Source organism: Ornithorhynchus anatinus, chromosome 9 (assembly GCF_004115215.2).
Source record: "Ornithorhynchus anatinus isolate Pmale09 chromosome 9, mOrnAna1.pri.v4, whole genome shotgun sequence".
NCBI classification, from domain to species: domain Eukaryota; kingdom Metazoa; phylum Chordata; class Mammalia; order Monotremata; family Ornithorhynchidae; genus Ornithorhynchus; species Ornithorhynchus anatinus.
Window position 1 is genome coordinate 9,048,314 of NC_041736.1, and position 27,607 is coordinate 9,075,920.

General features: G+C 42.3%; 1 protein-coding gene across 1 annotated transcript; it reads right to left on the bottom strand.

Moving 5' to 3' along the window:
- Positions 1-1,044: 1,044 nt before the first annotated feature.
- On the bottom strand, positions 1,045-27,176 carry LOC100081548 (cytohesin 1 interacting protein). Its single transcript, XM_001509346.5, has 8 exons — positions 26,777-27,176; positions 15,918-15,967; positions 15,580-15,634; positions 11,834-11,936; positions 11,193-11,286; positions 9,867-9,936; positions 4,175-4,241; positions 1,045-1,688 (listed from the first exon to the last, which is right to left on the bottom strand). Exons 1-8 carry the CDS (start codon positions 26,945-26,947, stop codon positions 1,225-1,227), a joined length of 1,074 nt encoding a protein of 357 aa, XP_001509396.1. The 5' UTR covers positions 26,948-27,176; the 3' UTR covers positions 1,045-1,224.
- Positions 27,177-27,607: the final 431 nt, after the last annotated feature.

Consider the following 27,607-nt stretch of genomic DNA (forward strand, 5'->3'; position numbering starts at 1 on the left):
AGTATCTGTTCTCCCTCTCTCTTAGACTGTGAGCCCCTTGTAGGACAGGGACTGGATCTGTCCTTATTATCTTATCCCTATCACAGTGCTTGGTATAGTGGTTGGCATACAGTAAGCCTTAATAAATACTACACTAATTATCATTTTTATTAGAATCTCATGACTGTATCCAGTGGCTAGAAAACAACCCTAGAATCACAGGAAAGGAGAGTCACCCCAAGCCTTCCTAGACAGATAAGACTCCTCCCTTTCCAGAGGCCTCCACAGCAGTATGACCTAGTGGATAAAGCACAGGCCTGAGAATCAAAAGGAACTGGGTTCTTCTCCTGCCTCTGCCACTTGTAATCTGTGTGACTTTGAGAATGTCACTTAACTTCTCTGTGCCTCAGTTACTTCATATGTAAAATGGGGATTAAGACCATGAGCCCCACCCCCTGTGGGAAAGAGACTGTGTCTAACCTGATTAACCTGTACCTACCTCAGTGACTAGTACAGTGCCTGGCATATAGTAAGCACTTAACAAATACTATAATTATTAAGGTGATGCCACACCCTTTCTCCACAACCTATTCCAAAGTGTAGCAACCCTTCCTTTCATGAATTTCTGACTTCTAGCACACCGAAATCCTTCCTTTGGCAACCCAAATCATTTTCCCTTGTTTATTCCACAACTGAGTTGGAGAATGGCTGACAGTCATCCCCTTGGTGTGTAACTCTTCAAGATTGTTATAGTTCAGCAATCCCAAAGGAAGGCTGAGCCTTTGACAAAGAGTCTGCAGAAATTGATTTGTGGATGAAAAGCTATTCAAAGCAGTCCTATTTACTGCACCATTCACATCCTGAATGCTATTGTGGCCATCTTGACTTAATTTTGATCATCTAGGAATACGTAGAATTCTCTTCTCTGGAGGCAACGTAACAATGAGATCGAATTGGTGTTTCCCTCTAACCACATTATTGAGTCCAAATTTACTTAACCATCCGCTCCAAATTTGAGGCCCTTCTGAAATGATTTGGTTCGAGAAGATTAAACAGAGTCACACACCCACGCACACAGCATTTAAATAAAGGACACTCCTGACTGAGGTCAGGTGACAGAAAACAAGAGGGGACAAACAGTTCCTCCAATCCGACCTGTGAAGCAGTGGGGGGTGACTGGCCCCACAGATTTTTAATGCTGTGAGTCTTTCTAAAATGAGCTATTACTGGGAAGGCCCCACGATGTCAGAATCGGCTCTCTTCTTCTTCCACTGCACGGTGAAGGCCGGGGATGAATCTCAAAAGCTGTTTTCGGACACTTCCTCTTCGGCTTTTCCGCGGCAGGGTCCCAAATACACTAGAGAGGTTGCCCCCTCCCTCCCACAAGGGAGACATCGAACTGCTACTCGCCGTGCTGATGCTTCTGTTTCTCCTCAGAGAAGATTTCCTCAGAGCCAGCTCACTGTCCTTGGAGAGGAAACATTCGTCATCTGTACTGGTCTGCCGGCTGACAGGCTCTCTACCCGAATCCTCAGAAACACAGGTCTGGAAGCTCTCCTCACTATCCACTGTCATCGAGCTCATCCAGCTCTTGCAGCTGCTCGTGCTGGAGAAACGGTTTCGGATCAAATAAGCTGGGTCCACCAATGCTGGGCTTCCAGGCAAATAAGAGTCTTCTGACTCCAGGCTTGGGCAGGTCGCTTCATCACCTGGGAAATGGCAATTGAAAGAGGAAGTAAAACAGAATGTATATTAAACAACTTAGCAAATAAATGCATATTTTACCAGCCCACCTACTCTCCATGACATATACAGGTCAGGGCTCACCTATGTGGCCTAGTGGAAAATGTATGGGTCTGGGAGTCAGAACATCTGGGTTCTAATCCCAGCTCCACCACTGACCCTGCTGCTTGACTCTGGGCAACTCACTTAACTGTCTGTGTTTCAGTTTTACTCGTCTGTAAAATAGGTATTAAGAGGCTGTTCTCCCCCATCTTAAATGTGAGCCCCATTTGGGACATGGGCTATGTCCACTATAAATATGGTATATCTACCCCAGCACTTAGTTCAGGGATTGGCATACAGTAAGAAATTAATAAATGCCAAAGTATTAATAATAATAATAATAATAAAGTTGGGACAAGAAAATACAATCCTTTCTCAGACCTCAGGGATATATACTGAGGAATATCCAACTTCTTCCCTCAGGGCCCTGAGATTGCTATTTGAAACAGACTGGTCAGTTTTGATAGCGAGGCAGGGTGATGTAGTGCAAAACATGGAGTCAGGGAATCCGAAAACCCAGGTTCTAGTCCCAGTTCTGTCACTGTCCTGCTGGGGGACTTCGGGTACATAACCTCTCTACACCTCAAGTTTTCTCATCTGTAAAATGAGGATAAACATAGCTGGTTTTCCCTACCTCACAGGGAGGTTGGGTGGTCAAAAATGAGATAAGTAATACGAGAAAGCATTTAATAATAAATGTTCTCCAGAACATCGAGGTAATGTTAATTTGGGGATCCATTTCTTTGCTGGATCTTATATTCTACCCAACCGTCTGAATTTTGGCCGCATCTGTCTTACAAACTTCCTATCCCACCAAGTTCTTTTAAGAAATTGATAAGAAAATGTGTACTTCTATCTATGAATACTGTGTTTTCTACATTTTTGAGAGCTTCAACTTCAAAGTTCAAATGACAAATGAGTATCCCTACAGTCAAGAGGTAAAGGATTATATCCTTTAAGAAAGCAGATAGAGAGATATTGATTACTTAAGGTATTATAGCCTGCAGAGATCAGTCTTTGAATGATGTTATTTGAGAATATAAAAACCTGTAATTCACACCCACACAGTTGGTGGTTTCGACTGAACTATCTGTACAGCCAAGCTCTTTCCTTAAACAACACCAGTCACAGTAAATGTCAAATTGATAGGTGGTTTTTAAGATAAGCCCGTCTTCTGTAAAATTACAAAATGGTAGGAACTATGTGGTTTTTAATGTAGGGCCGTAACGTCTACCATCCCCTGCACTCTTTATCATGGTGGCCTTGCAGCCATCTTTCTTTCAGATGTAGATTGAGAGAGGTCTTCTCTGAATGAAATTTAAAAGGAGTTTCTTGGACAAGAGAGGAGGGAAGAGGAGAAATAAGGGTAAAAATCTCCAGCCCTGGGTGGTGGAGTGATCCCTGTATAGGTGGACATAATTTTTGTTGAAAATTGGAACAAAGAAATATGCTCTCCAGATGGTTGGCTTTTCCATTCCTTCTAGGCAACTATAAGGACCCATGAAAGGTAGATACAGTGGAGCATTAAAAGCCCCGTACATTCTGGGACTGTAAGCTTGCTGTGGGCAGGGAATATGTCCATTATTTTGTTGTACTCTCCCAAGTGTTTAGTACAGTGCTCTGTACACAGTGAGTGCTCAATATATACAATTGATTGACTGACTGGCTTAGTGGAAAGAGCACCATTTTGGGAGTCAGAGGTGATGTGTTCTAATCCCAGCTCCGCCACTTGTCAGCTGTGTGACTTTGGGCAAGTCACTTCACTTCTCTGGGCCTCGGCTACCTTATTTGTAAAATGGGGATTAAAACTGTGAGCCCCACAAGAGACAACCTGATTACCTTGTATTTACCCCAGTGCTTAGAACAGTTCTTAGCACATAATAAGTGTTTAACAAATACCATCATCATCATCATCATCATCAGATCTGAACTAAGCCAGAACTAATCATCCCCCAGCCTGGGTGAGGGAGCAAAATCACTTAAATCCAGCAAGAACACCAAGTGTTTGATACAAGGTAGATCAATCAGTTTAGCTAGAGCAATCGTAATTACTGAACAAATTTCCTAAAATTGCCTGAGGTATTCCATAATGATCTGTGACTGTCCCCACAGCTCTCGGATGAATCAGTCAGCCCATCCACAATCACATTCCTACAGGATTCTTGGCCACGGATGTAGTCCAGACACTGAAGGCCAGGAAATGGGAGACCGCTTCTTTTTGCCATTTTCTCCATTGCCAAGCTGATGGCACGGTTCCTAAGCAGGGGATAAAGCAAGCCAGAGCAAAGCCAAGCCAAATCTCCTTGTGATGGAAGCAACCTGAAAATTTCTCAACAACATTTTTTTGCAGAAAGCACTATGAGAGTAACGGATTGCTACTGTGGTTTTTGAACAGGAAAGCAGCCCTTACCATGAAGCAGTCGTTGTTCCTGTAATTGCAGAGATCGGAACTCCACCCATTTATCCCTCAAGGTTTGCTGTGAGAGAGAAGTGATATCAGTTATTCAGAAACACAGAGTATTTTAAGCTTCTTTGAATGTAGCCATTTCTTCCCAAAGTAGCAGAAACTGTTGATGAAACTTGTTTTTCTTTTCTTTTTTTACCCAGAAAGAGAACCTTATCTTAGTCAAGCAGGTTCCTTATACCCAAAGAAAACAACACCAAAAGAAATGCCATCACTTAGAATTAGAAATGCCATTAGAATTTTCTAATGTACCCAATTTTTCTTCTAATTACTCATTAGGAACATATGTCATCCATCAATTTATTCAAATCCTTCTTAAGCTTCCTGAGACTCTTAACCTTCTTTCTTTAGTGATATCTGCACCGTCTGTCCATAAAGATTGTGGTGTTAGGTTAAGTATTTAATATGTATCAAGCATTGCAACAATAATAATAATAATAATGGCATTTGTTAAACACTTACTATGTGCCAAGCACTGTTCTAAGCACTAGAGTAGATACAAGGTAATCAGGTTGTCCCATGTGGGGCTCACAGCTTTTACAGTTGAGTTAATTGAGTACAGTTTGTCATTTTACAGTTGAGGTAACTGAGGCCCATAGAAGTCAAGTGACTTGCCCAAAGTCACACAGCTGATGAGTGGCAGAGCCGGGATTAGAACCCACGACCTCTGACTCCCAAGCCCGGGCTTTATCCACTATGCCAAGCTGCCTTGTATTTGTAGAATATGCTGGGGTAGATACAACATAATAGGGTTAGTTGGAGTCCCTGTCCCAAATAATAATAGTGATAATATTGATGATAATGATAATAATAATTACAATAATAATATATAGATAAAGTACTTACATTTTGCCAAGCTCTGGGGTAGATACAAGTTAATCAAATTGGACACAGTCCCTGTCCCTCATGGGGCTCACAGCCTAAGTAGGAGGGAGTAGGATTGAATCCCCATTTTACAGATGAGGTAACTGAGGCCCAGAGAAGGTAAGTGACTTGCCCAAGGTCACAAAGCAGACAAGTCGTAGAACTGAGATTAGAACTCAGGTCCTCTGACTCCCAGGCCTGTACTTTTTCCACTAGGCCTTGCTGTTTCTCTGACAGTCTAAGGTCTATGAATTTATGTATAAACTTGAATTTATTTAGATTACAGCCTGCACAACTTCTTGAGGTAATGATCGTCGATCCTTTCCACCCACTCTGGGGAAAAATTTTTCTTTTGTTTAGCATGAGCCTACCACCTTCAAATGTCAATAGGTGCCCTGAAATCTCAGTGCTGTGGAAAATGCCCTATTCATTCTGAAAGAGTTTCTTGCTACATGAAGGAAAATATTAGGGGGTAGCAAATGTGCCTGGCTCCCCAGAGATTCTCTGATGTCAAGTCAGGAAAAGAACTGTGGTTTCTAAACCTTTTTCTGTCACAGAACCCCCCTCCCCACAGGACCTGAAAGTTACTCAGATCCTCTTCTTAGTTTTAGAACCCAGCTTTCCCTATTCTTTGCATTCCTGGGCATTCTTTCTTTGTCTTTACAAGCTAGCCAGAATCATTCCCCATCTGCTCTCCCACAAAATAAGGTAGCCTTTCCTCCCTTTTCCTGAGAATAACCTCTCCCACTAAGTGACCTTACTCTCTAGCCCTGCTCCAAGAGCCAGGCCCAGGCTCTGAGAGTTGGGACGAGGCAGCAGCATTAGTAATAGTTGGGTGGTGCATGTTCTCTCCAGTCATTAATCCCTTGCTAAAACTGTGAGATGAGACAAGTGGGAAGAGAAACAGCGTGGCTCAGTGGAAAGAGCCCGGGAGTCAGAGGTCATGGTTCTAATCCCGGCTCTGCCACCTGTCAGCTATGTGACTTTGGGCAAGTCACTTCACTACTCTGGGCCTCAGGGACCTCATCTGTAAAATGGGGATTCAGACTGTGAGTCTCACATGGAAAAACCTGATTACCCTGTATCTACCCGAGCGCTTAAAACAGTGCTCAGTACATATTAAGCACTTAACAAATACCCACATGATTATTATATTATTATTGTTATTGTTATTATTATTATTAAGTGGGAGGGGGAGGAGGGGAAGTGCATTAAAAATAATAATAGTATTCATTAAGCACTTATTATGTGCCAGGCACTATGCTTAGCTCTGGGGAGGATACAAGCAAATCGGGTTGGACACAGGGCTTGTCCCTCATAAGGCTCACAATTTTAATTCCTGTATATTATGATGAGGGAACTGATGCCCAGAGATGTGAACTAACTTGCCCCAGATCACACAGGAGATAAGTGGCGAAGGCTGGATTAGACCCAGGTCCTTCTGATTCCCAGGCCCATGCTCTGTTTGCTTAGCCATACTGCTTCTCTGGCTAGAGGGGAGATGATTTCCCAGTCAAAGACTTTGTTTTTCCTTCCTCCTCATCTTCTCTTCCATTTGCTCCATCTATCTCCCTTCCTCTCTCCTTTGTAATATCTCTAATCCAGATCTGAATACTCCAAGAGGACAGAGCAGAGGGCCCTTTTAGAAACAGGTGAATCATTTATGCAAATTATGTGGTAAGTTAATTGGCTGTGTGGCCTTGTGCAAGTCACTTAACGTCTCTGTACCTCAGTCACCTCATGTATAAAATGGGAATTAAGAGTGAGCCTCATGTGGGACATGGCCTGTGTCCAACCTAATTAGCTTGTATCTACCCTAGTGGTTAGTATAGTTCGGCTTAAGCGCTTAACAAATACCATTTTTTTAAAAAAAGGAGAAAATGGATACCAGAGTGGGAAATTGCATGAGGGAAGAGAACTAAAGGGAAGATGGTGAGTTAATGTAAAAACACTGCTTGCCAGATGTGCGGCTCTCTTGTTGAGGAGAGAGGAATAGGAGAGGTAACCAGGATAATGTACACAGATGTCATTCAAATTTGTCTCTTCCACATCAAAGCAATTTTGCCATAAATTATCTTTGGAATCTGGTAACTCACCTTAGCCAATCAATCAATGGTATTTTTTGAATACTTATTACATGCACTGTACTAAGGGCTTGGGAAAGTAGAGTGCAAAAGAATTAGCAGACACACTGTCTGTCCATAATGAGCTTTCAGCCTAGAGGGGCAGGCAGACATTTATATGAATAAATAATTCATCATATATAATTTAAAGATATGTATGCGAGTGCTATGGGGGTGGGGTGAATATCAACTGCCCAAAGGTCACAGATCTAAGTGCCTTAGATGACTCAGAAGGGAGAGCAAGCCAGGGAAAAGAGGGCATAATTGGGGAAGGCCTCTTGGAGGAGATACGACCTTAATAGATTTTGCAGAAGTGTGGGGACTGTTGATACAATATGCAACTCCTGTGTCCTTGTTAATTAGAACAATCAAATACCTGGCTTGGTTTCTATTACCCTTTCTTGGTCTGACATGAGGTGATGGTGACTGCTTGCCAGCTCCCAGGGCTTGTTGCCAATCCAACTCGGGGTCATTTGCAGATCAATATCAGGAGGCAGGGACATTGAATGGCAGGCACATACACATCCCTAATCTCCTTCTCCCTTCATCTCCTCACCTCCTGGGTGGCAGCAAGGCTTGGCAGTGGGAGGGAAAACTGCCCGGTCAAACAGCCCTGAATTTAATAAGGAAGAAGTTCCATCTTTGGCTTTATGATTATTATTTGGCATTTGTTAAGCACTTATCATGTGACACAGACTTTACTAAGTGCTGGTGTAGATAGGTACAAGTTAATCAGGTTAGGCACTGTCCCAGATGGGCTCACAGTCTAAGTAGAAAGAAGAACAGGCATTGAACCCCCATTTTACAGATGAAGAAACTGAGGCACAGAGAAGTTAAGTGATCTGTCCAATGTCACACAGCAGACAACTGGCAGATCTGGGATTAGATCCCAGGTTTTCTGACTCCCAGGCACATGATCTTTCACCAGATCCTGCTGCACAATATAGGATGACAAAGTCTCAATAAAAGATTTACTGCCCGTCACTGAGTCCCAGCTGCAGATTAGGGTCAGTTAACTAATTGTGAAGCATTTCCGTAGCCAAGAACAATCCAGTGGGAATGGAGGACAGAAAGAGATTGGACAGGAAGAAGGGAACTACTAGGGTTTGGATCAGTTTCTAATAGGTGACTAAGTCCTATGATCTCTAGCCTTTCCCCAGAGCAATTCCATTCCATCTGGCTCTCCTGGCCAGGTCTAAAAATCCCATGTCCTGAGACAAGATAAACCATCCAACAGATTGGCTGACAGGATATACCATCAACTCTCTGGCTTCCTGAGAGATCATCTGACTAGCAAATGGCATGCCGAGTCTCTATGGGCCAATCGCCAACCTTCAACTCAATCTTCCAGCTGACCCAAGCCTTTCTGAAGTGCCAGGCTTGGACTATGGAAAAGGGATACAGTCAGTTTTGAGACTTTCTTTGGTGAGGCCCCTGGAAGCTTCAGGGAACGGAGGCATAGGGCAGTGAGGCGATACCAGTTTGTTCCCTTGAAGACCACAGAAGCTCCATTCTGGGCCAGGAGACCCAATCAGATCTTGAATGTCCTCAGACCAGAGGACAGCTGAGTCAGCTTTGGGCCAGCCAGGCAAGTCAGTGAGGAAATCTAGTTGGATTCAAGGCAGCACCAGGCTGCCCCTGGGTCTGCTTTGATGATGACCAGATTCCATGTATGACACTGAGGATTCTAGGAGCGGGAGTTACAGACTGTCTACACCCTCCCTATCACTTCACTTTCATCCAAGTGTAAGTCTACCCACCACAACTAAGGCTCTCCTTTATTCCCAACATCAAGCCTCATGCCAACCACACTCCTGACGACAGACTCAAGTAGTTAACTTCCAATACAATCTCCAATCTGGCAGTGGGCTCAGCCTCGGTTTGGACCTGCCTGGTCACTCCTAAAGCAGTTCCTTACAGTGGGAGTGGCTTGGGAGGGATGCATCTGTGTCTCTCAGTGCTTTCTTACTCATTGCTACCTCTTTCAGTTATTCCACCCCCACATTCCCCCACCCACGCCATCTCCCCCACTACCCTGAAAATCTGATACACTTATTTTGGATCTATTTTGAGGCACTCGTACAACACCTGGTTTCTGGTTTTCAGTGTGTTCTGGGTACTGTGTGTCAGAAGGAAATATCAAGATCCTGAATGGCATTCGAGTTTGGAAAGCCAAGGACACTGGCCCCAGAGCAACAGGGAGGGGTGGCCAGAGAGAAGGACACAGCTGTTTATCGCACAAGCAGAACCCCAAAGAGAGTTTAACAGAGATCACTCTTGGACTCAAATTTTCTCATTTTTTCATTTTAGATTTCAAAAGCTTCTCCAGGTCTTCAAGAAGGAAGATCAAAATTGAGAGTCCAATAGCCACGTTCATTCATCTAGACAAGTATGCCCCTTCTGCTTTACTTTCTGAACATGTCACATGTGTACAAGCATGCACGCTTGTGTGCACACACACACGTAGAAGACACAATTTAGCACTGCTTGCCGAGTTTGATATTCTTGGAGATGTAAGTCTGTCACTTCCACGCTTTCTGGCCACCACAGTTCCTCTCCCAGGTATCTCTTGCTTCATCAAACAGACCGAAATTCGACCACTCACAAATTTGCATATAAAAAATGTACCATGATATGTTAAATTAAATTACCTTCAAAGCCCGCAATTTGATTTCCAACTCCGACCTCCTAAGGATCGCTGTTCCATTAACTGTCTCTAACCTGAGGAAAGGGTGGAAATACTGTCAGAAATGAAACATGTGAGTGTCACTGACACGAGTGATCCTACAGAAATTCTTCTTGGAGAACTCAGACATTCAACTCTGACCTAAAGTGTATTTCTACTTCATGATTTGGCTAGAATGCTGTTAGGGAATTAGGGAATGTTCTTGGACAATACAATTCTGTTTGGACACAGTACGGAAGAAACAGCCATGAAATATCCATGTGTGCATGCCTGAGAGGTCAGACACGGGTGAGTGCTACAATATGAGTTTTGCTTAATGCAAGGTTTTGGGAGAATGTAACCTCTGTACCTACCAATTCTGTTCTATTGTACTCTCCCAAGTACTTAGTACAGTGCTCTGCACACAGTCAGTGCTCAACAAATATGATTGAATGATTGACTGACTAATTGATTGGCACCTGCTTCTAGACTAAAACCTAGCTTATTGGGAAATTTCCAAACAGTGGGAGGGAGTAGAGACTGCCTCATAAAAGAGGCACCAAGATATTTTATAATTAGAGTTAATTCTTTATATTTAGAATGCAAAATATTAATAATAATGAATATGGCTTTTCATCCATTTTTAAGACTTACTCCAACTGATTAGCTATCAGAAAGACAGGGAGGGAGAAAAGACACCACTCGTGGTCAAATATTCCAGTAATAATCATAAAAATAATTGTAATGTCTCATTTCATCTTCCTGATTAACTGTATTTCCTGAGCATCTGTACTAGGTGCTTGGAGAACATTACAGTAGCTCAAGACATAATTCCTGGATGGTACTTTTATTTTGTCATAGAACTTTCATACCAATTCTCTAGTTTGATCTTCACCACATCTTTGGGTGGTAAGGAATAGCAGTTCATTTTATTCCCATTTTACAAATGAGGAGACTTAGGCAAAGAAGTCCCTGAGAAAGACCTGGTAGAGGACACCCAGCAGGCTGCATATCTCTTAACTTCCATACTTGCATACTGTTTCCATTACATCATGCTGTCCTCCCATCCCCACCAATATGGAGAGAAAACACTTGCCTCAAAGAGATTCACTCTGAGTATGGACCAGCTGAAAATAATTATATTTTGTAAATCAATAAATCACTAGCATTTATTGAGCACCCACTACATGAAGGACACTTGGAAGAGTACTCAGGAGTAGTTAAGCATGATCCCTGCCTCTAGGAGCTTACAAGCCATGGAAGTAAAGAAGATAAAAAAAGTGTGCCATCATAGGTGCTCGCCAATGATTACCTGAGTCGGTTTCCTGCTGCTTTGATCAAGTCGACCACTTGTTTGTGACTGAAACCCTCCAAATTCACTCCATTGATATTGGCAAGAATGTCACCTGGGAGACACAGAGAGATGAATGCCACTGTGGCTTTATCCCTGAGCGAAAGGGACATCATCCCTGGACCTCCCCCTTAGACAGACTCCTTAGGCCATTTGACCCTCATTTCCCCATCATTAAGGCAGCCAGAGGTACTGCCTTAACAAGACTGTCCCAATGTGGGGGGCTCTATCCCATGTTCTAAGGGCCTAGGACGGTGGGAGAGGTGAGAGCAAGGGTCTGGGCCACTCAACCATGGGGTTAACGGCCTCTGCAGTCACCCAAGCTCCTGACCTGAATTTCTCAGGCTGGCGAGGCTGATGTAGGTGCAGCTGAAGAAAACCCATCCAGCCGAAGCCCCTCACCAGCCTAGAAAGGCAGCTTGAGTGATTATTGGAATTGCCACTCAGCAGCCTGGTACCCCCCGACCCCTCTTCCCCTCCCCTCCCTCTCCTCCACCCGTTGTCAGATTCTGTCATCATTTACAAATCCCTTGGTGAAGAAATAAAAAACTGCTAAGGAAAGGAGAGTAATGGACGGGTGGGAAAATAAAAAGCAAAGTTACCCATCTGCAGTCCTGAGCTGTGAGCAGGACTCTCCTCTTGCACCTTGCAGATGAAAGTGTATATCTCTGAGGAGCAAGGATTGTATAACTGCTGTATATAAGTCTGTAAGAATTCAGAAGAGGTGAAGTTATTCTTTAAAACCTCTAGGCCCATCATTCTCCAGCAATATTCCCCCTATTGGTTTAAGCGGCCTGTTTCAGGGAGCCTGTAATCTTTTAAACTCTCTCCCCACCCAATGCTGTAGATTAGGTCACATGGCCCATGCTCAATTTTGGAACATCCTGGGGGATTCTGGGGCCTATTTTCCATCAAGAGTAAACTTTCAGAACTGGATGGGGTGAGGTAAAGGGTGGGTAAATAGGTTGGCTCTTCTGGTCTCATTTTCACTATCTTCAGTGTGTGTTGAGCACCTATTGCATTCAGGGCAGTGCGCTTTTTGCCTGGAGAATATATAGCAGAATCAAAATGAATGACTCTTGCCCTTGAGGAACTTTTTCTGAGAAATCACTAGAAACTACCACACTACTAAACTTCTCCCATTTTACAGGTGTTTTGGTAAGCCCTCAATAAATCTTATTGATTGATTGATTTGGGGTACCTGGGATTGGGCAGTAATGTGGAGGCTTAGAAGCTATCAATGAATTCTGTAGGTTTGCCACATTTTCATGCCACATAGTCCCTTAGAATTAAACCAACTCTACTCCTCTACTAGGCAACCCTTAAAAACTGGGAAGAAATGAGTGCCCTATTTATGAAAGTGAAAAGCTGCTCCTTATTTTCCAAAATGTACTGAGGTGAGAGATTCCCTGCAAAGGATCAAACCTCCTTGGCTGCTTTTAAACATGGACTCTTCTTTCACACATTATGGGCTGGGAATTTGTCTGCTAATTCTGTGGTATTGTCCTCTCCCAAGCATTTAGTAGGGTGCTCTGCACATAGTAAGCACTCAATAAATGCCATTGACTAATTGATTAATAAGAACAGGTAGAAACGTGCATACAAGAAGAGAAATATTCCAAGAATAATTATTTTTAATCAGAGTTCCACAAATAATGACAATATACCCTGTGTTTATACAAAAGCACAATAATTGACTCAATTATCTTCATTTCTGAGCTCTCCTTGGTGTGCCTGCCTTGAATACCTACAGACTCATTAGACACAGACCTAAATTAGCAAAAGTTATGCTTCTCCTATTGTATCAATTTAGCAAAAATTTAATTTTAATTCTGTGCATAATTATATAGTAAATGTTTAGTAAGCATGTTACCCTAATATCTAAAGCAAATGGACCTTTCTCCCTTACCTTGTTTAATTACTGACTGACTGACCTGACTCTTCAGTGACCCAATTTCAATACTGTAATTTCGACATATTTACAAACAAATCATTCTTCATACACTAAAATGGTTCTTAGGTTTCATAAACAGTGGAAACTAGTTAACTATCTAGTTCAATACTGTGATTTCAATCCTGTAATTTAGACATACTCACAAACAAATCGTTCTTCACACTCCTAAATGGTACTTAAGTTTTTTAAGCAGTGGAAACTAGTTAACCAACCTGGTAGCTCAAATCATTGAAAATTCAGTTAGTCAAACTAAATTAGTTTGGGCTACCTTGAAAAAATATGCATGACCAATTTTATTTGGTTATTCAAACTTTTTAGATTCTGAGCCTCACTTTCTAAGGAATCATTTCTGATCTGATTATTTTGTGTCTACCCCTAGCTCTCAGTACAATGGGTAGCTGTGGAAAACACTTAATCATATTGATTGAGTGCTTACGATGTGTCGAGCACTGTACTAACTGCTTGGGAGAGTACAATATTTTAGGATTTTGTAAGCACCAAAGAGATATGAGGGTAATAAATGAACAGTCAGAATATGAACGAGGCATGCTTCTAAAAGTTGATCACCATTTTTGAGAGAGGGCAGATACTTTTTGCTGTTCGAAGGGAAGATGATTAACTGATGCTGTTGTGGAGAGGATTCAGTCAAGAAAGGCAATTCAGGCAAGTGACGAGTGTTCAAGTCAGGGGAAAGAGCTGGAAGAGGGTACTTAGTAGCCTGCAGAGAGAATATGTAGTGCCTCGGCTTGCCGTAGTTACCCTCTCAAGTCTGCTGGCATTTCTCGCCTGATACTAGGCCCAGAAACTGCACTAGTTCTGCAGCATAACAGGAAGTCTGCCATTTGAGAGGACAATCACTACCAAACTGTTGGTAGGATCACAGTAGGGCTCTAGACGTGACAGAACATTAGGAAAGGAAACACGGTGGTGCAAGCTGGCCCTATCTCTCATTAACACCCTCTGCCTTAGTGCTGTTATGGACTTATAAAGAAATTAGACACCTCCTCCCCACAAGCTGTTTTTTCAGAGTGGCACTTCCCATTGCTTTTTTTAAAAGGAAGATAGCTATTCAATGATGAGGGTTCGACATTCATCTAATGTCTACATCTAAATCTAGACTATACACTGGAGGCAGGTAATCTGGGTTCAGAATGAGGGAAAAGTTTAGGATGCTAGACGATGAATGGATGTCGAAGACATCGGTCGTATTACTGTTTTTAATATTTGATAAATGCTTAGGCTAGAGCACAGGTCTGGGGGTCAGAAGGTCATGATCCCTAATCCCGGCTCCATGGTTTTTCTGCTGGGTAACCATGGGCAAGTCACTTAACTACTCTGTGCCTCAGTTACCTTACCTCATCCGTAAAATGGGGATCGGGACTGTGAACCCCATTTGGGACAGAAATTGTGTTTAACCCGATTTACTTAAATCCACCCCAGGGTTTAGTACAGTGCCTGGAACATTATAAGCACTTAAAAAATATCACAATTAGTATTATAGTTATTGTTATTGTATACCAGGCACTGTACTAAATGCTGGGGTAGATACAAGTTAATCAGGTTGGACACAGTTGATGTCCCGCATGGCGTTCAGTCTTAATCCCATTTTACAGATGAGGTAATTGAGGCTCAGAGAAGTAAAGTGACTTGCTCAAGGTCACAGAGCAGACAAGTAGCAGAGCTGGGATTAGAACCCAGGTCCTTCTGACTTTGAAGTCTGTGCTTTATCCATTAGACCATGCTGCTTCTCTGAGGCCGTGCTGCTTCTCTGTTTACTTGTTCTGTTGCTACTGTCAGAAGCAGAACATTGAGTTGGCTGAACTATTGGTCTGATTAGTACTTCATTTCTTTTGTTCTTAACTGTAAAAATACTACATCAAAGGGATGTGACATGTATGCGTATATGTGTGAAGTGTCTGTGGCTCCATGCTAAATCAATTCATCCTTCAGTGGCATTTATTGAGCACTTACTCTGTGCCAAACACTGTTCATTTTGGAAAGTACAATACAAGGAAGCATTAAACACCTTTCCAATTGTTGAGTACTTTTCATTAAATATGTGACTTCTTTTTAATCTTTTATGGGGAGAAGTTTAAAATGTAAAGCTATATCATGGTGGATGTCCGAAGGTTTTCATGTGAATCTTAAGTTTTTCAGGTCTTTCACAACTACTTTACAGGGCAGAACACTCCTCTGGTTCACTCTGGCCCTGACACAGACCCTTACATCCGTCTGGCCCATCCTGCCCCCCTCCTCCCAGGCTGGTCTCTGACCACCCCTCCCTGTGGATTGCTCACAATCCGCCCCTTGCCAAAGGCCCCATATTGATATCACTAATTCTCTGCCTGTCATACTTTCTCACTAAAATGGCTAAAAACTTTTCAAATGACTGACCTGAATTTCAAATCCAAAAGTTCCATTGTCCTGTTTTTCCACTGTAACCAGCCTTCTGCAATAAAAACACTGCACATGAAGCTCAAAGCATCAAAATGGACAGATTTAATTAAAAAAAAACAACAGATGTAATTAAGAAAATATTGTTGGTTTTGAAACTGCATGATTTATTTGTATGAATAAATGTGTGCACACATGTGCGTGCTGTGTGAGATTGTGTATCTGTGTTTGTGGAGGAGCCTGCATGTTGGTTTGTGTGAGGGACCGTGCTGTATAATTTTATCAAAAGTTCAAAGTGCCAGAGGCTGAAATAGAAGCAAATTAATGGTTCTGTTTACCTCTGTGGCCAGGTACAGTCACCCAAAGAGCTTGATCTGGTCACAGCAAGCTAGAAACAAAAACAAAAGGCCCATGGTTACCAGCAGGTCTAAACACACTCTACTTGGTAACATGTTGTGAAAATTAAAAGATCCTTTCTTCTAGTCACATTCTTTCACGGGGTGTTTATGTAAAAACATTTATTCAATCCACTCTCTGGTGATGGCAGGAGGGCACAAAGAATAGTGATAGGGAAGTGATGATCAAATCCATTTTCAAAAATCTTGAAGAATTCCCCTCCTACCTGTCTAATACTTCTTTATCCCCCCCTCACACGCACACTCCTCCACAATTCTGGCAATATTAATAGGGAACTTAATTTTAGTGTCTGTTTCCCCACTAGATTATAAACTCCCTGTGGACAGGGATCATGTCAACTAATTCTATTATACTCTCCCAAGAGTTTAGTACCATGCTTTGTACACAGTTGGTGCTTAATAAATGCTAGTGATTGGCTGATTGATTGGGTCATCATTTGCCAACCAGCAAAGCGAACCTGGATGATTTGAGCTGGTGTGCCTCTTTGGTTTTCCAAATAGCTTCTGAAATCTGATCCCTAATTGTGTATACATCTGGGTGATTTAGCAGTTTCACCTATGAGTCTAAAAGCAAAGCAACACATGGAAATCACATAGTAATAATAATAATAATATCGTATTTGGTAAGCTCTTAATATATGTGCCAGGCACTCTACTAAGCACTGGGGTGTATGCAAGCAAATCAGGTTGGACATGGTCACTGTCCCATGTGGGGCTCACAGTCTCAATCCCCATTTTACAAATGAGGGAACCGAGGCAGAGAGAAGTGAAGTGACTCGCCCAAGGCCAAACAGCAGACAAGTGACAGAGTCAGGATTAGAACTCATGACTTTCTGACTTGCAGGCCCATGCTCTATCCACTACACCATGCTGCTTCTCATATGAAATCTACATGTGAAATATATATTATTCTTCCTGAAATTACCCATGAACACATTCATTCATTCAGTTGTATTTATTGAGTGCTTACCATGTGCGAAGCATTATACTAAGGGCTTGGGAGAGTACAAAACAACAGTAAACAGACACATTCCCTGACTACAATGAGCTTACAGTCTAAAAGGGGACAAACGCATACCAAAGAGCTCAGTGAATTCTTTTTAATTATGGTAATTTTGACGGTCATGTTGATGACGAAAAGTTGATCTAAATGATTGATAATCATTTACTACATTAATGCTGGAGGCTACAGTAGTGAAGTAAAGATATAACTTAACAACCTGCAGGCCAACACATTCTTACAATTCAGGGGATCAGATGACCATAGACTTAGTTATACTGCATGTGATTGCAGATAACAACTGAAAGCTATGAAAGTTTTGGCAGAGAAAGAAAAGGCGGCTTCAACCTCTAATCTGTACTAACATGCTCCTGCCCTCCCATACTGGCACATTAAATTAAGTTAGATAAAGGCAAAGCCACAACAGATATCAGCACACACTCACCAAGTGCATAAAGCAGTTAGTGGATCATGTATCTACTTTAATGTACTTTCCCAAGTGCTTAGGAGTGTGCTCTGCACAAAGTAAGCACTCAATAAATACTACTGATTGATTTCACTGTGATGAGACATTTAGTAAAGAAACACGGGGATTAGAAAGCTAATCGATCAATGACATTTAATGAAAACTTAACGTGTGTACAAAGCACCATAATAAGTACTTGCCAGAGTACAATAGAGCTGGTAGATATAATACCTGCCCTCAAGGATTGGAAAAACGGGGGAGATAGACATTACAATAAATTAATGTTTCACAAGCCCGATGATCGGCCCCAAAACTAGCATATATTGAAGGAAAACCTGCTTGAAGATAAATACAGGTGATGCGTAATGGATAACAAGACATTTGCCACAACTGTAGGAGGTCCTAAATTGACACCTGGGGATTAATAACGTGGAATTTGTTAATTGCAATCTATGTGTCAAGCACTGCACTAAGCACTGTGATAGACACAAGTTTAAATGACACAGTCTGATTTATACCAGTGTTGCTAAAATTGAACGTCAGCAGTGCCCTCAATTGCAAATTATTAAATAAAGTTACACTCTATCATAAGCATGAGCCCAGAATTATGTTGGCTAATAGCCAGTGTAAAATAGGTATGATTAGTCCTCGAATAAGTGGCCAACAAATTCGGAGCCACAGAGCAGACATTCTGCTCTTTGATATATTTAAAAACAGTGGAGCCTATTGTGAGACTTCTGTGCCCCAAAGCAGAAATAGCCCAAGAGACCCACAGAAAAAAAAATAAGTGCAAGGATCAGCGAAGTTGCTGAAACAAATGTGGAGATTGAAGTTCAGCAGATGTCTTTGCAGTGACTGAGGGTGGTTCTTCAAACATTAATGAAATTGTTGTAGATTCATTAGCCCTGGTTTCGATTCAGACGGTGGACCTGCTGAGTCATAACCAGGAGATTTTTATCTCGACAATAGACCAGAATCACGCCCTTGGGTACTGACCATCTTGTTTTAGTAACTGAAGTCCAGATCAATCTGAGAAATAATAACTCAGTAATTGGAATTAAATTAGTCTCCAGCAGTATGAATTAATTGGTGCCTTGATGGAGGAAACATCTCTTATTGAAGAACTCAGGCCAGGTGGCTGATTTAGGATAACGCAAGTCTAGGACAAGCACTGAAGAAGAAGTGGATTTTGAAATACATCCTCTAAGAATGAAAGGAGAGGTCCATTTCCGTGCATGGAGATTGGGGGGCAGCGATCGGAGCCATCTTGAGGAGGAGAAAACAAATGGAAATGAGTCAGGCCCCTCAGAAACTATAGGTACCTGAAAACTAAAGGAGAAAAATTGGAAGGCTTGGGAGAATAGTTTACTGAGCGAAATGATGAGAAATAATGAAGAAAGATTTGTGTGTGTGTGTATATGTGTATAAAACTGAGGTAGAGTGGGGATAGGCAGGAAAAATCAGCTTGTGGTAGTTTGGTATGAGAAGAGCTGAGGGCCTAACAAGATCCAAGAGAAACAGGTGGGATCTGGAGCACTCATCTGAATCCTGAGAGATGGAGTTGGCTTCAATGCCAGATCTTCATTAAATCTCTGAAGTCACCTGTTTGTCCTTGCTGCTCAAATGGCCACAATGAGACCCTTGTCAAGTGGGAAAGAGCCCACTTAGTCAAGGTGGCCAAATCAATCAAACAATCCTGTTTATTGATTGCTGTGCGCAGAGCACTGTATTAAGTGCTTGGTAGAGTAATAATAATAATAATAATTATGGTATTTGTTAAGCACTTACAATATAATGATCTAACAGAGTTGATAGACATATTTCCTGCCCACAACGAGCTTGCAGCCTAGAGGGGAAGAGAGACATTAATATAAATAAATAAATTACAGATATGTACATATGTTTTGTGGGGATGAGGGTTGGGGTGAATAAAAGGAGGAAATCAGGGCAAAGCAGAGGGTTGTGGGAGAAAAGAAATCGTTTGGATGGGGATGAAGGGCGGTATAGGAGAATGCAACACCCTCTCAGGCACTGAAGAGTCTGGTTTTTGTCCATTAATCTGACTCCTCTGAGAAAGAAAAGAGGCTAGAGAAATTATTCAAGGCACCAGGAGTAACACCAATAACTAACATCTCCATTATAATAAGTAAAGCTGAGCTAGCAACTCTAATGTCTATATCCCTCTGCACATTGGGGCCACACCTGATCTAAGTGCTGCCACTGATCTAGGATAGAGTCGTAGAGCTAGAAGAAGTCTCCCAAGGTCCCCTAGCAGGTGTTTATATAGGGACTCTTTGTCTGGTTTCATACCGGATGGTCTGGTTTTCAGCTGGTTACTGCCCTATCTGTACAGATATGACACTAGATGCCTTTATGTTCTGTAATTTTCTTTTCAGCTCCCAGCCTCCCTATGTTTCAGCTTTGGCTACAGAGTTACGGGGCTTGGAAGCGATGACCTGAGGGGATATTCATTCATTCACTCTTTCTTTCTTTCTTTCTTTCTTTCTTTCTTTCTTTCTTTCTTTCTTTCTTTCTTTCTTTCTTTCTTTCTTTCTTTCTTTCTTTCTTTCTTTCTTTCTTTCTTTCTTTCTCTCTTTCTCTCTTTCTCTCTTTCTCTCTTTCTTTCTTTCATCATATTTATTGAACAGTTACTGTGGTGCAGACCACTATACTATACTATACTGCAACAATAAATAGACACATTCCCTGCCCACAACAAGCTTATGGTCTAGAGAGGACCCGTGCATACCAAGGAACTCAATGAATTCTTTCAATGATAGTAATTATGATGGTCAAGATTATGATGAAAACCTGATCTAGGTGATTGATAACTATTTACTACATTAATGCTGGAGGCTACCTTAGTAAATAAAGACATAACTTAACAACCTGCAGGCCAACACATTCTTATTGTCCAAGGGACCAGACTGACATAGGTTTAGGTATAATGCATGTGATTGCAGATACTTTAACTGAAAGCTGTGAAAGGTATGGCAGAGGAAGAAACCCATCCACCATTCACTATATATGGTAAACTCATATCTAGACTGTACACTCATTGTGGACAGGGAACATGTTTTCCAACTCTGTTGTGCTCTCCCAAATGTTTAGTACAGTGCTTTATACACAGTAAGAATGCAGTAAATACAAATGATTGATTATACATTTATTTAATTGTACATTCAACAATTTACTTTGACTACTTCTAGAAATATTTTTATGGCTGCCCCCTTGTTAGAGCAAAAGCTCCTTGTAGGCAGGGAACGTGCCACTTTTTCTTTCTGTTCTTCCCAAGTGCCTAGGGCCTACACTGCACCCATGCTCAATAAATATCACCACCACAACTCTACCTTTAACATTCCAACTCAGAGTACCATGGAATATCTAACCACTGGGTGTGTCTGGATATAAATGTCATCTACAAAATTTTTGATTGAGTGCATGTTCTCTGAGCTCCTGATAGATTCTTGAGGACTGTCTTGTACTAGTTGAAAAGAGAGAATGAGCAATATCCTTGGGCCTGGTGCTTAGAAAACCAGTTTCTTTCAAGTGTGTTCTCTAATATTCCTAATATTCCTATTCCTCGGGATCACTCCAGGACAACCAGCAACGCCCAAACAGCCCTAGAATCTGCCAGCATTCTTCAGTGTCATAGTTATGGCGCCAAAAACATCAACAGGGAGCTGGTGTGAGGCACAGCATATGCCGGCAACAGCTGCCTTGCATTACACATTATCTAATATGAGAACTCCAGGCTTGGCGATTTGACAGGACTGTAAGCCACACACTTAGCTTGTAACTTCAGATCTATTTAACCCCTGGAAGTTGCCTTGGATCCGGTTCATAACACCGATATATCTATGTAGAATACACGAACTTATTATACACAGCTAAAATGCCATATAGATACATAGATTATGTATGTATATGTACCTCTCACCATGTTCTTCTCTTCTGGGAAAATGAACCCAAAGACCTTGGTTGTCATAACCCAGAAGGTGAGGAAAACCTCTCCAGAGTTTGCGGGGCACGCGTGCCCCTGAGGAGCTAACAGCTCAGAACAGAACCCACATTTGTGGCCGAGTAGCAGGAATACAGCTGCTGTTCAAAGCTAACTGCATGGTCATTTCCTGTAAGTTTCAAGCCACACACTCACAGAAGTGCATTTCATCTGAAAAATAAAGTGAGCATAGGCTGTGTTCCTGCCTGCCCTTCCCCACTGACTCCTCAACTCAGAATAAATTTTTTTTACTACCATATATTTTCAAATCTGGAATAGAATTAGAGCCCTCCCGCCCCCAAATATGGCATTCAGTCAGCAATCCTAGGTATGGAGACCCTAAAAAATGAAAGAGGAGGCAGTCTGAGTTTCTTCAGTTCTGAGTGAGACCAACACAGAGGAACTAGGGTTTACTTCCTCTATGAAGATTTCTGGCCCAGTCTTTATTTGAGTATTTCAACTTCTATGAAACTTGCCAAACCTCACAGACACCAGAACAACTCCCCTCAGTTTTTGCTAAGATCGTTCAGTTTGATTTCTTCCAATGCTGACCATAATGGAATCAGAATACATTTGTGGGGGTTTTCTGTTTGTGAGACTTATGTGTTTTAAGTGTGGTCTATGCATTTTGCTGCCTCATAATGTCTGTTTCGAGGAGAAGGGGCTGTTGTGGTTACAGTACATGCAACCCCTAGCACACTGTGGAAGCTCAATATTTGAGCACAACAGGGAGTCTCAGATAAAAGTTGTGGGGTATTTTGGATGAAAGCTCCTTTGCAATACGTGTATGTGTCAGTAGCTTCTGTGCCTGGGCACTTACAGTAATTACTTACAGTAATCAGAGCACTGAACTAGAAGCTTGGGGAACCTACCAAGCCCTAAGTATAGTGCTCTGCACACAGTAAGCGCTCAATAAATACGATTGAATAAATGCAAGAGAAGTACAAGACACTACTCACTACTGTCAAGAAGTTTACAGTCAAATAAGGGAGGAAGGGCAATAAGCATGAATAAACAAATATTGTATCCCTATACCAGAAGTCTAGTGAGTTACATATATATTCATATATATGTTTACACACATACACACACACTTACTTGTCCTTCATATTCAAAGAAGACACCACTGACAGACAAGTTCGTTTATGAGTGCTTGGAAGTAGCGTGACTTAGTGGAAAGAGCACTGACCTGGGAGTCAGAAAACCTGGGTTCTAATCCCAGCTCTGCCACTTGTTTGCTGTGTGGCCTCGGGCAAGTCACATCTTTTCTGTGACTCAATCTCTTTACCTGAAAAATGGATGAGGAGTCAATACCTGTCCTTCCTTCCACTTAGACTGTGAGCTGCATGTGGGACAGTCTACCCCTGAACTTACTACAGTGCTTGGCACTGTTGGCATTTAGAAGAGTTGGAAGACACATTCCCTGCCCACAGTGAACATGCATAAAATGTTTTCTCTAACCCCTTATTTTAGTTGCCCAAATTCAGCTCACCCTATGGCATCTGTTTGGCTATCTTTCTGTCATTCACTCTTCACTCTGTCCCACTGAATGGAGCAGTCTGAAGACAGTCATAGCTATAATGCTTGGAGATAACTATGGACCAGGGCCATCATTAGTCAGTTAATTAATGGTATTTATTGAGCACTTACTGTGTGCAGAGAACGGCAGAGCTCTCAGAAACTCTCAGAAGAGTAAAATACATTAGAGTTGATAGACATGATCCCTGTCTTCAAGGAGTTTACAGTATATAAGCACTAGATGATTGGCATAATCACAACTCTCAAAAATAATCAGGGTTGTAAAGTACAATCCAATTATTGGCTATTGTTCCAGTCACCCATGAGCCTCCCATATCACTGTTTACAAATCTTTTTTCCTGAGTAATCTCAGCCAGTTAGTGGCTATACCAACAGAGGGATGACTTTTTTTTTCCACAAGGAAACTTTCTGCCAATTGAACTCACGAAGCCCAGATTTGAAGCCTGAATCTCTACTGAAATTTCAGCCATCTGCCTTATAGGAGCTTTCAATCACTCTGGTGAAATTACCAAGTGCAACTCTTCCTCTGTCCACCTGCTTCATCCTCCTACACTCTCTTCCACGGTAGGGTTGTGGTCTCTCAAAAAGTGTGTTTAGAAATACCAGGTAAAAAATAGCAACCATTTGCACATGCAAGTAAGTCTGGCAGTTTCGAAAGCTGCAGGTAATGTGTTGCACACACGTAGTCTATTTTTATAAGGATTCCAAAGATAAATATGTTGAGGAGCCTGAAGGTTTATCTGAAAGCTGTCATCAGTCTAGCAAAACTTCTTTAGAGTCTGAAGTCACCCTTAACAAGATAGATGAGTTACTGATATATTGAAAATGATGCAAGGATGAAGGAAAATCTGTCAGCTCTGGGACGCTAATCCTGCCAATCAGAGGCTGGGGGCAAACTTTTTCTAGAAATGAGCTGTAAAAAATCAGAAATACCAATATGGAAAACTTGGGAATCCCCAGATTGTTGCCAGTGTTCTTAAATGAGTCTTTGTGAGGTTCTGAAACGTTTGGAATAAATTCTACTTTCATGTCTCACTTCCTGCAAGATGGCAAAACCAGAAATTCCACTGATACTGATAAATAAAAAGGTATTTTGTTTCTTGTCATCTTCCCTATTCTGACTATGAAATGTTTTCCAATGAAAAGCAGATTGGGAGTGGGTAGGTGAGGTAATAGGTCCAGAGCCTGAGACATTCTGTTCCTGATGGGAAAAGGCTGGGGTCACTTTCTGCTGAGATCTTGGTGCTGCTGGAACCTCTGACTGAGGAGCAGAAATAATGGTTAGTTGAAGTGTGGGAGGGGTGGAATAGAATGGACACCACCTTTTTGAACTGTTTCCAAGAATGGAGGGATGAAGAAGGGGCTCAGGAAGGGAGGTCAGAAGGCACTCTCAAATGCTCTGGGCTTGACAGAGGGACTCACTTTGCTACTGTTGTGAAATGGCTTTGAAGTCTGGTAAAGCTAGAAGGCGAGACAGATGGGGGCAGCTTTCTGTTCCTCGAAGGAATACACCCTCCCCAAAATGTCAATTTAAGGCAAAAGGAGGAGTGGGATATGGCTCCTGGGCCAAAGCCCTACCATCAATGTGTCTCTCTCCTTGTTGGGGATGTTAACCTGAAGCAGGAGGCTAGTGGCATTTACCATCTTCCTTCCTCAGCCACCCTTGCCTCCAAATTCACTGGCTGAGCAAAGAGGAGCTAAAAATAAGCCCTGAGGGCAGGTGTGTGGTTGTAGGGAAGAGGCACCACCCACATCCTGGTGCAGAGCACACCACAGTCTAGCTAGGCAGAGTGACATAAAAAAATAGTTCTGGGATGGAGGTGGCATGCTACAGGGGCCAGGCCACTTTTGCCTAGTCTGCCTCACTACTGACTCTGACTCCCAAGAAAGAGATGGAGATGGAAGGGGCATTTTGTGCTGTAGAAGGTAGCCCAGGTAGCATAATGGCACAAGTGTGCTAACACCCACCCCACCCACAGCCCATCCAGATAAACCCACGGAGTCCAGCTCCAGCCTGCCATGCCAACCTGATACCAGAAAGGGTGTCACCCTCATACCAGCCGGGCCATCAAAAGAAGATCAGGGACAGAGAAAGCCCTCCCTTAACCCGGCCACTGCTCTTCCAGACAAATACAAGCACAGCAGGCTGTAGGGAGACTAGGCTCACTCGGACCTGTAATAGCAGAGCCTTCAACCCTAAAATAGGGTAAAGGGGGGAAAGGAAGTTGTGAGAAAGGCGAAAGGGAAAGTGGTGATGTTATAGACTGGGGGAAAACAGGAATGGAAGTCCACACATAGAGATGGATGAGTATGGCTGTATATTCAGGGTAATTATGTATGCCGTATCTGTGTAGTATGTGTATGCGTGTCAGGAGAGCAGAGGAAACCAATTTATCAATGGCTTTTATGGAGGACTCATTGAGTGAAAAGGACTGTACTAAACACTTGGAACAGAACAACAGAGGCAACATATCTGTTCCCTGGCCTCAAGGAGCTTGCAGCCTGATGGAGGAGTTTACAGTCTGATGGAAGAGAAGTGGGGGGCAGAATCTACTAAGTATTGAAGACTTTACTAATAAAGTAAACCACTTCTGGCTATAAAGTGCTTACCCAGAGAAGAGTTAAAATGGAATCTTAACCACCAACTCTCCCCCAGCTTCTACTTCACGCTTTTACAAAGAAGCCCAACAGTAAGCAGGCAGAAACAGGCCCTGCTGAAAACCACAGAAAGCAAAAGGTGAATGATGAGTTTATGTCCTAGTAGTTTGGTTGTCAACTAAATGTGTTGCAATTTGATTTTATCACCATCAGACCATCCTCACAGGGGGAAATAGTATCTCTGAATCCCAAAAGAGTGCCACCCAAAAATCTTAACAAATTAAACCTTCACCTAAAGCAGTCTTTGGAGAACAATACATCAGCCCCCAGAATCACAGAAAAAGTTATTAATCTGTCTTCTGCTTGCCCTCTCTTATCTTTTCTATTGTTTAGTAAAAGAGCAGGCTTAAGTGCAGCCTCTGATTGGTATACACAGTTGTGTGATGATTGTTTGAGCATATAATGTCTCAGGAATATTTTCAAATTATAAATATTTTATTCTGGTCGAGGGGGGTGTTTACTGCCAATTTATGAGAATAATGACACTTAGAAAAGTGTTCCTTGCCAAGTTACTTAGCAGATACATTTCTCCTATTTTGAAAAACTGAAAAAAAGCAAGTCTAAAATGAGTCCCCTGAATTTTTCTCTTCCATTCCAGAATACCTTCTCACCCATCACTTAACACTCTAAACCAGATAGAAACACACTGACAACAAGAGGTGTGGGTGTCAACCCCTGAAGCTGAGAAAGTATCCCACAAACTAAATTAAACTTCAAAAGCTTCTCAAGATCTGAGGTCTTCACTTGAATAAGAGCTCAAGACATTTGGTGCTTGTCAACATGGTCATATATGAAGGGAAACATGAATTCCCATGCTGTTTGATTGATCTGCAACAGTTTGAAGATCTGCTGTGCTCTAAGATTTAAACTCAGCACTGAAAAATCACCCCAAAACATTTGTTCTTAGTTAAATTTGAGTCGCCTCACCATCTACCCACCTGCCCCCTGCATCTTCATCCACCTTCCCACCCTTCTTCCCTCATTCTAAAGAAAGTCTCTAAGGTATTATTTTACAAGCACTCTGCTAAGTCCGGTGCAGTCAGAAAAACACTTAATCACGCAGGCTCCAGAAAGCACTGAGCACGTCCGTCCTAAAACACCCCGGCTGGTAATCATACCTGCTTGCGTCCCCGGGGTAAAGTTGCCACGGTATCTGCCAGCATTTGAATCCTTTTATTATCTATTTGAGGGCTCCCCATTGGCGCAGCGAAAGGGTCGTAAGCTGGACCCATGCAGTAGTCCTCCAGAGTGCCATTGCTTTGCTGTTGCATAAGTCTTTGTAAAGACATCGTGGATAAAGGTTACTCAGACTAGTTCATTGCCAAATAGCATTCCCGGACTGTGAAGACGAAAAGTATAACGACCTTGACAAGCAATCAAAAGTAGCAAAACGGAACGAGGCCATGTGACGTTTGTGGTTTGAGGTGCTCGTTTCACAAATCCCTTCTTGCAGATCGCTGGTATTTCTCAATGCTTTTTTAAGCCCAGGGGAGTGGAGAGAGTTCGTTTCTGCAATTAAAGAAAATCGGCTTATTTTTTCCTCTTGGAAGCAGCCGGGAACTCTTATGCTTTCATGTTCTGTGACAGTTTGTGTTCAAAATACCATCTGCTCTCGAAACTTTCCCAAGTTTGATTGACTAAATCCTGCCATTTGTTTCCCAACCCCCTCTCCACCTCTCAAATCCACAGGGCAAGTAAAAAGCCAAAATGAGCCCTCATTCCAAGCCTGTTCAGATCAGGAAGAAATGGAGCCTCCTGCCAAACTTATCCCACAGTGCATTCCTGCCACCTGCAAGGCTCCATTGGAGCCACTCCAGGGAGACAGTGGATCTAGTGGAAAGAGTTCCAGTTCCACCTCTGCCACTGACTTGCTGAGTGACCTTGGGTAATTCGCTTAATCTTTCTGGGCCTCAGATTCCTCATCTGTAAAATAGGGATAAAACACCTGT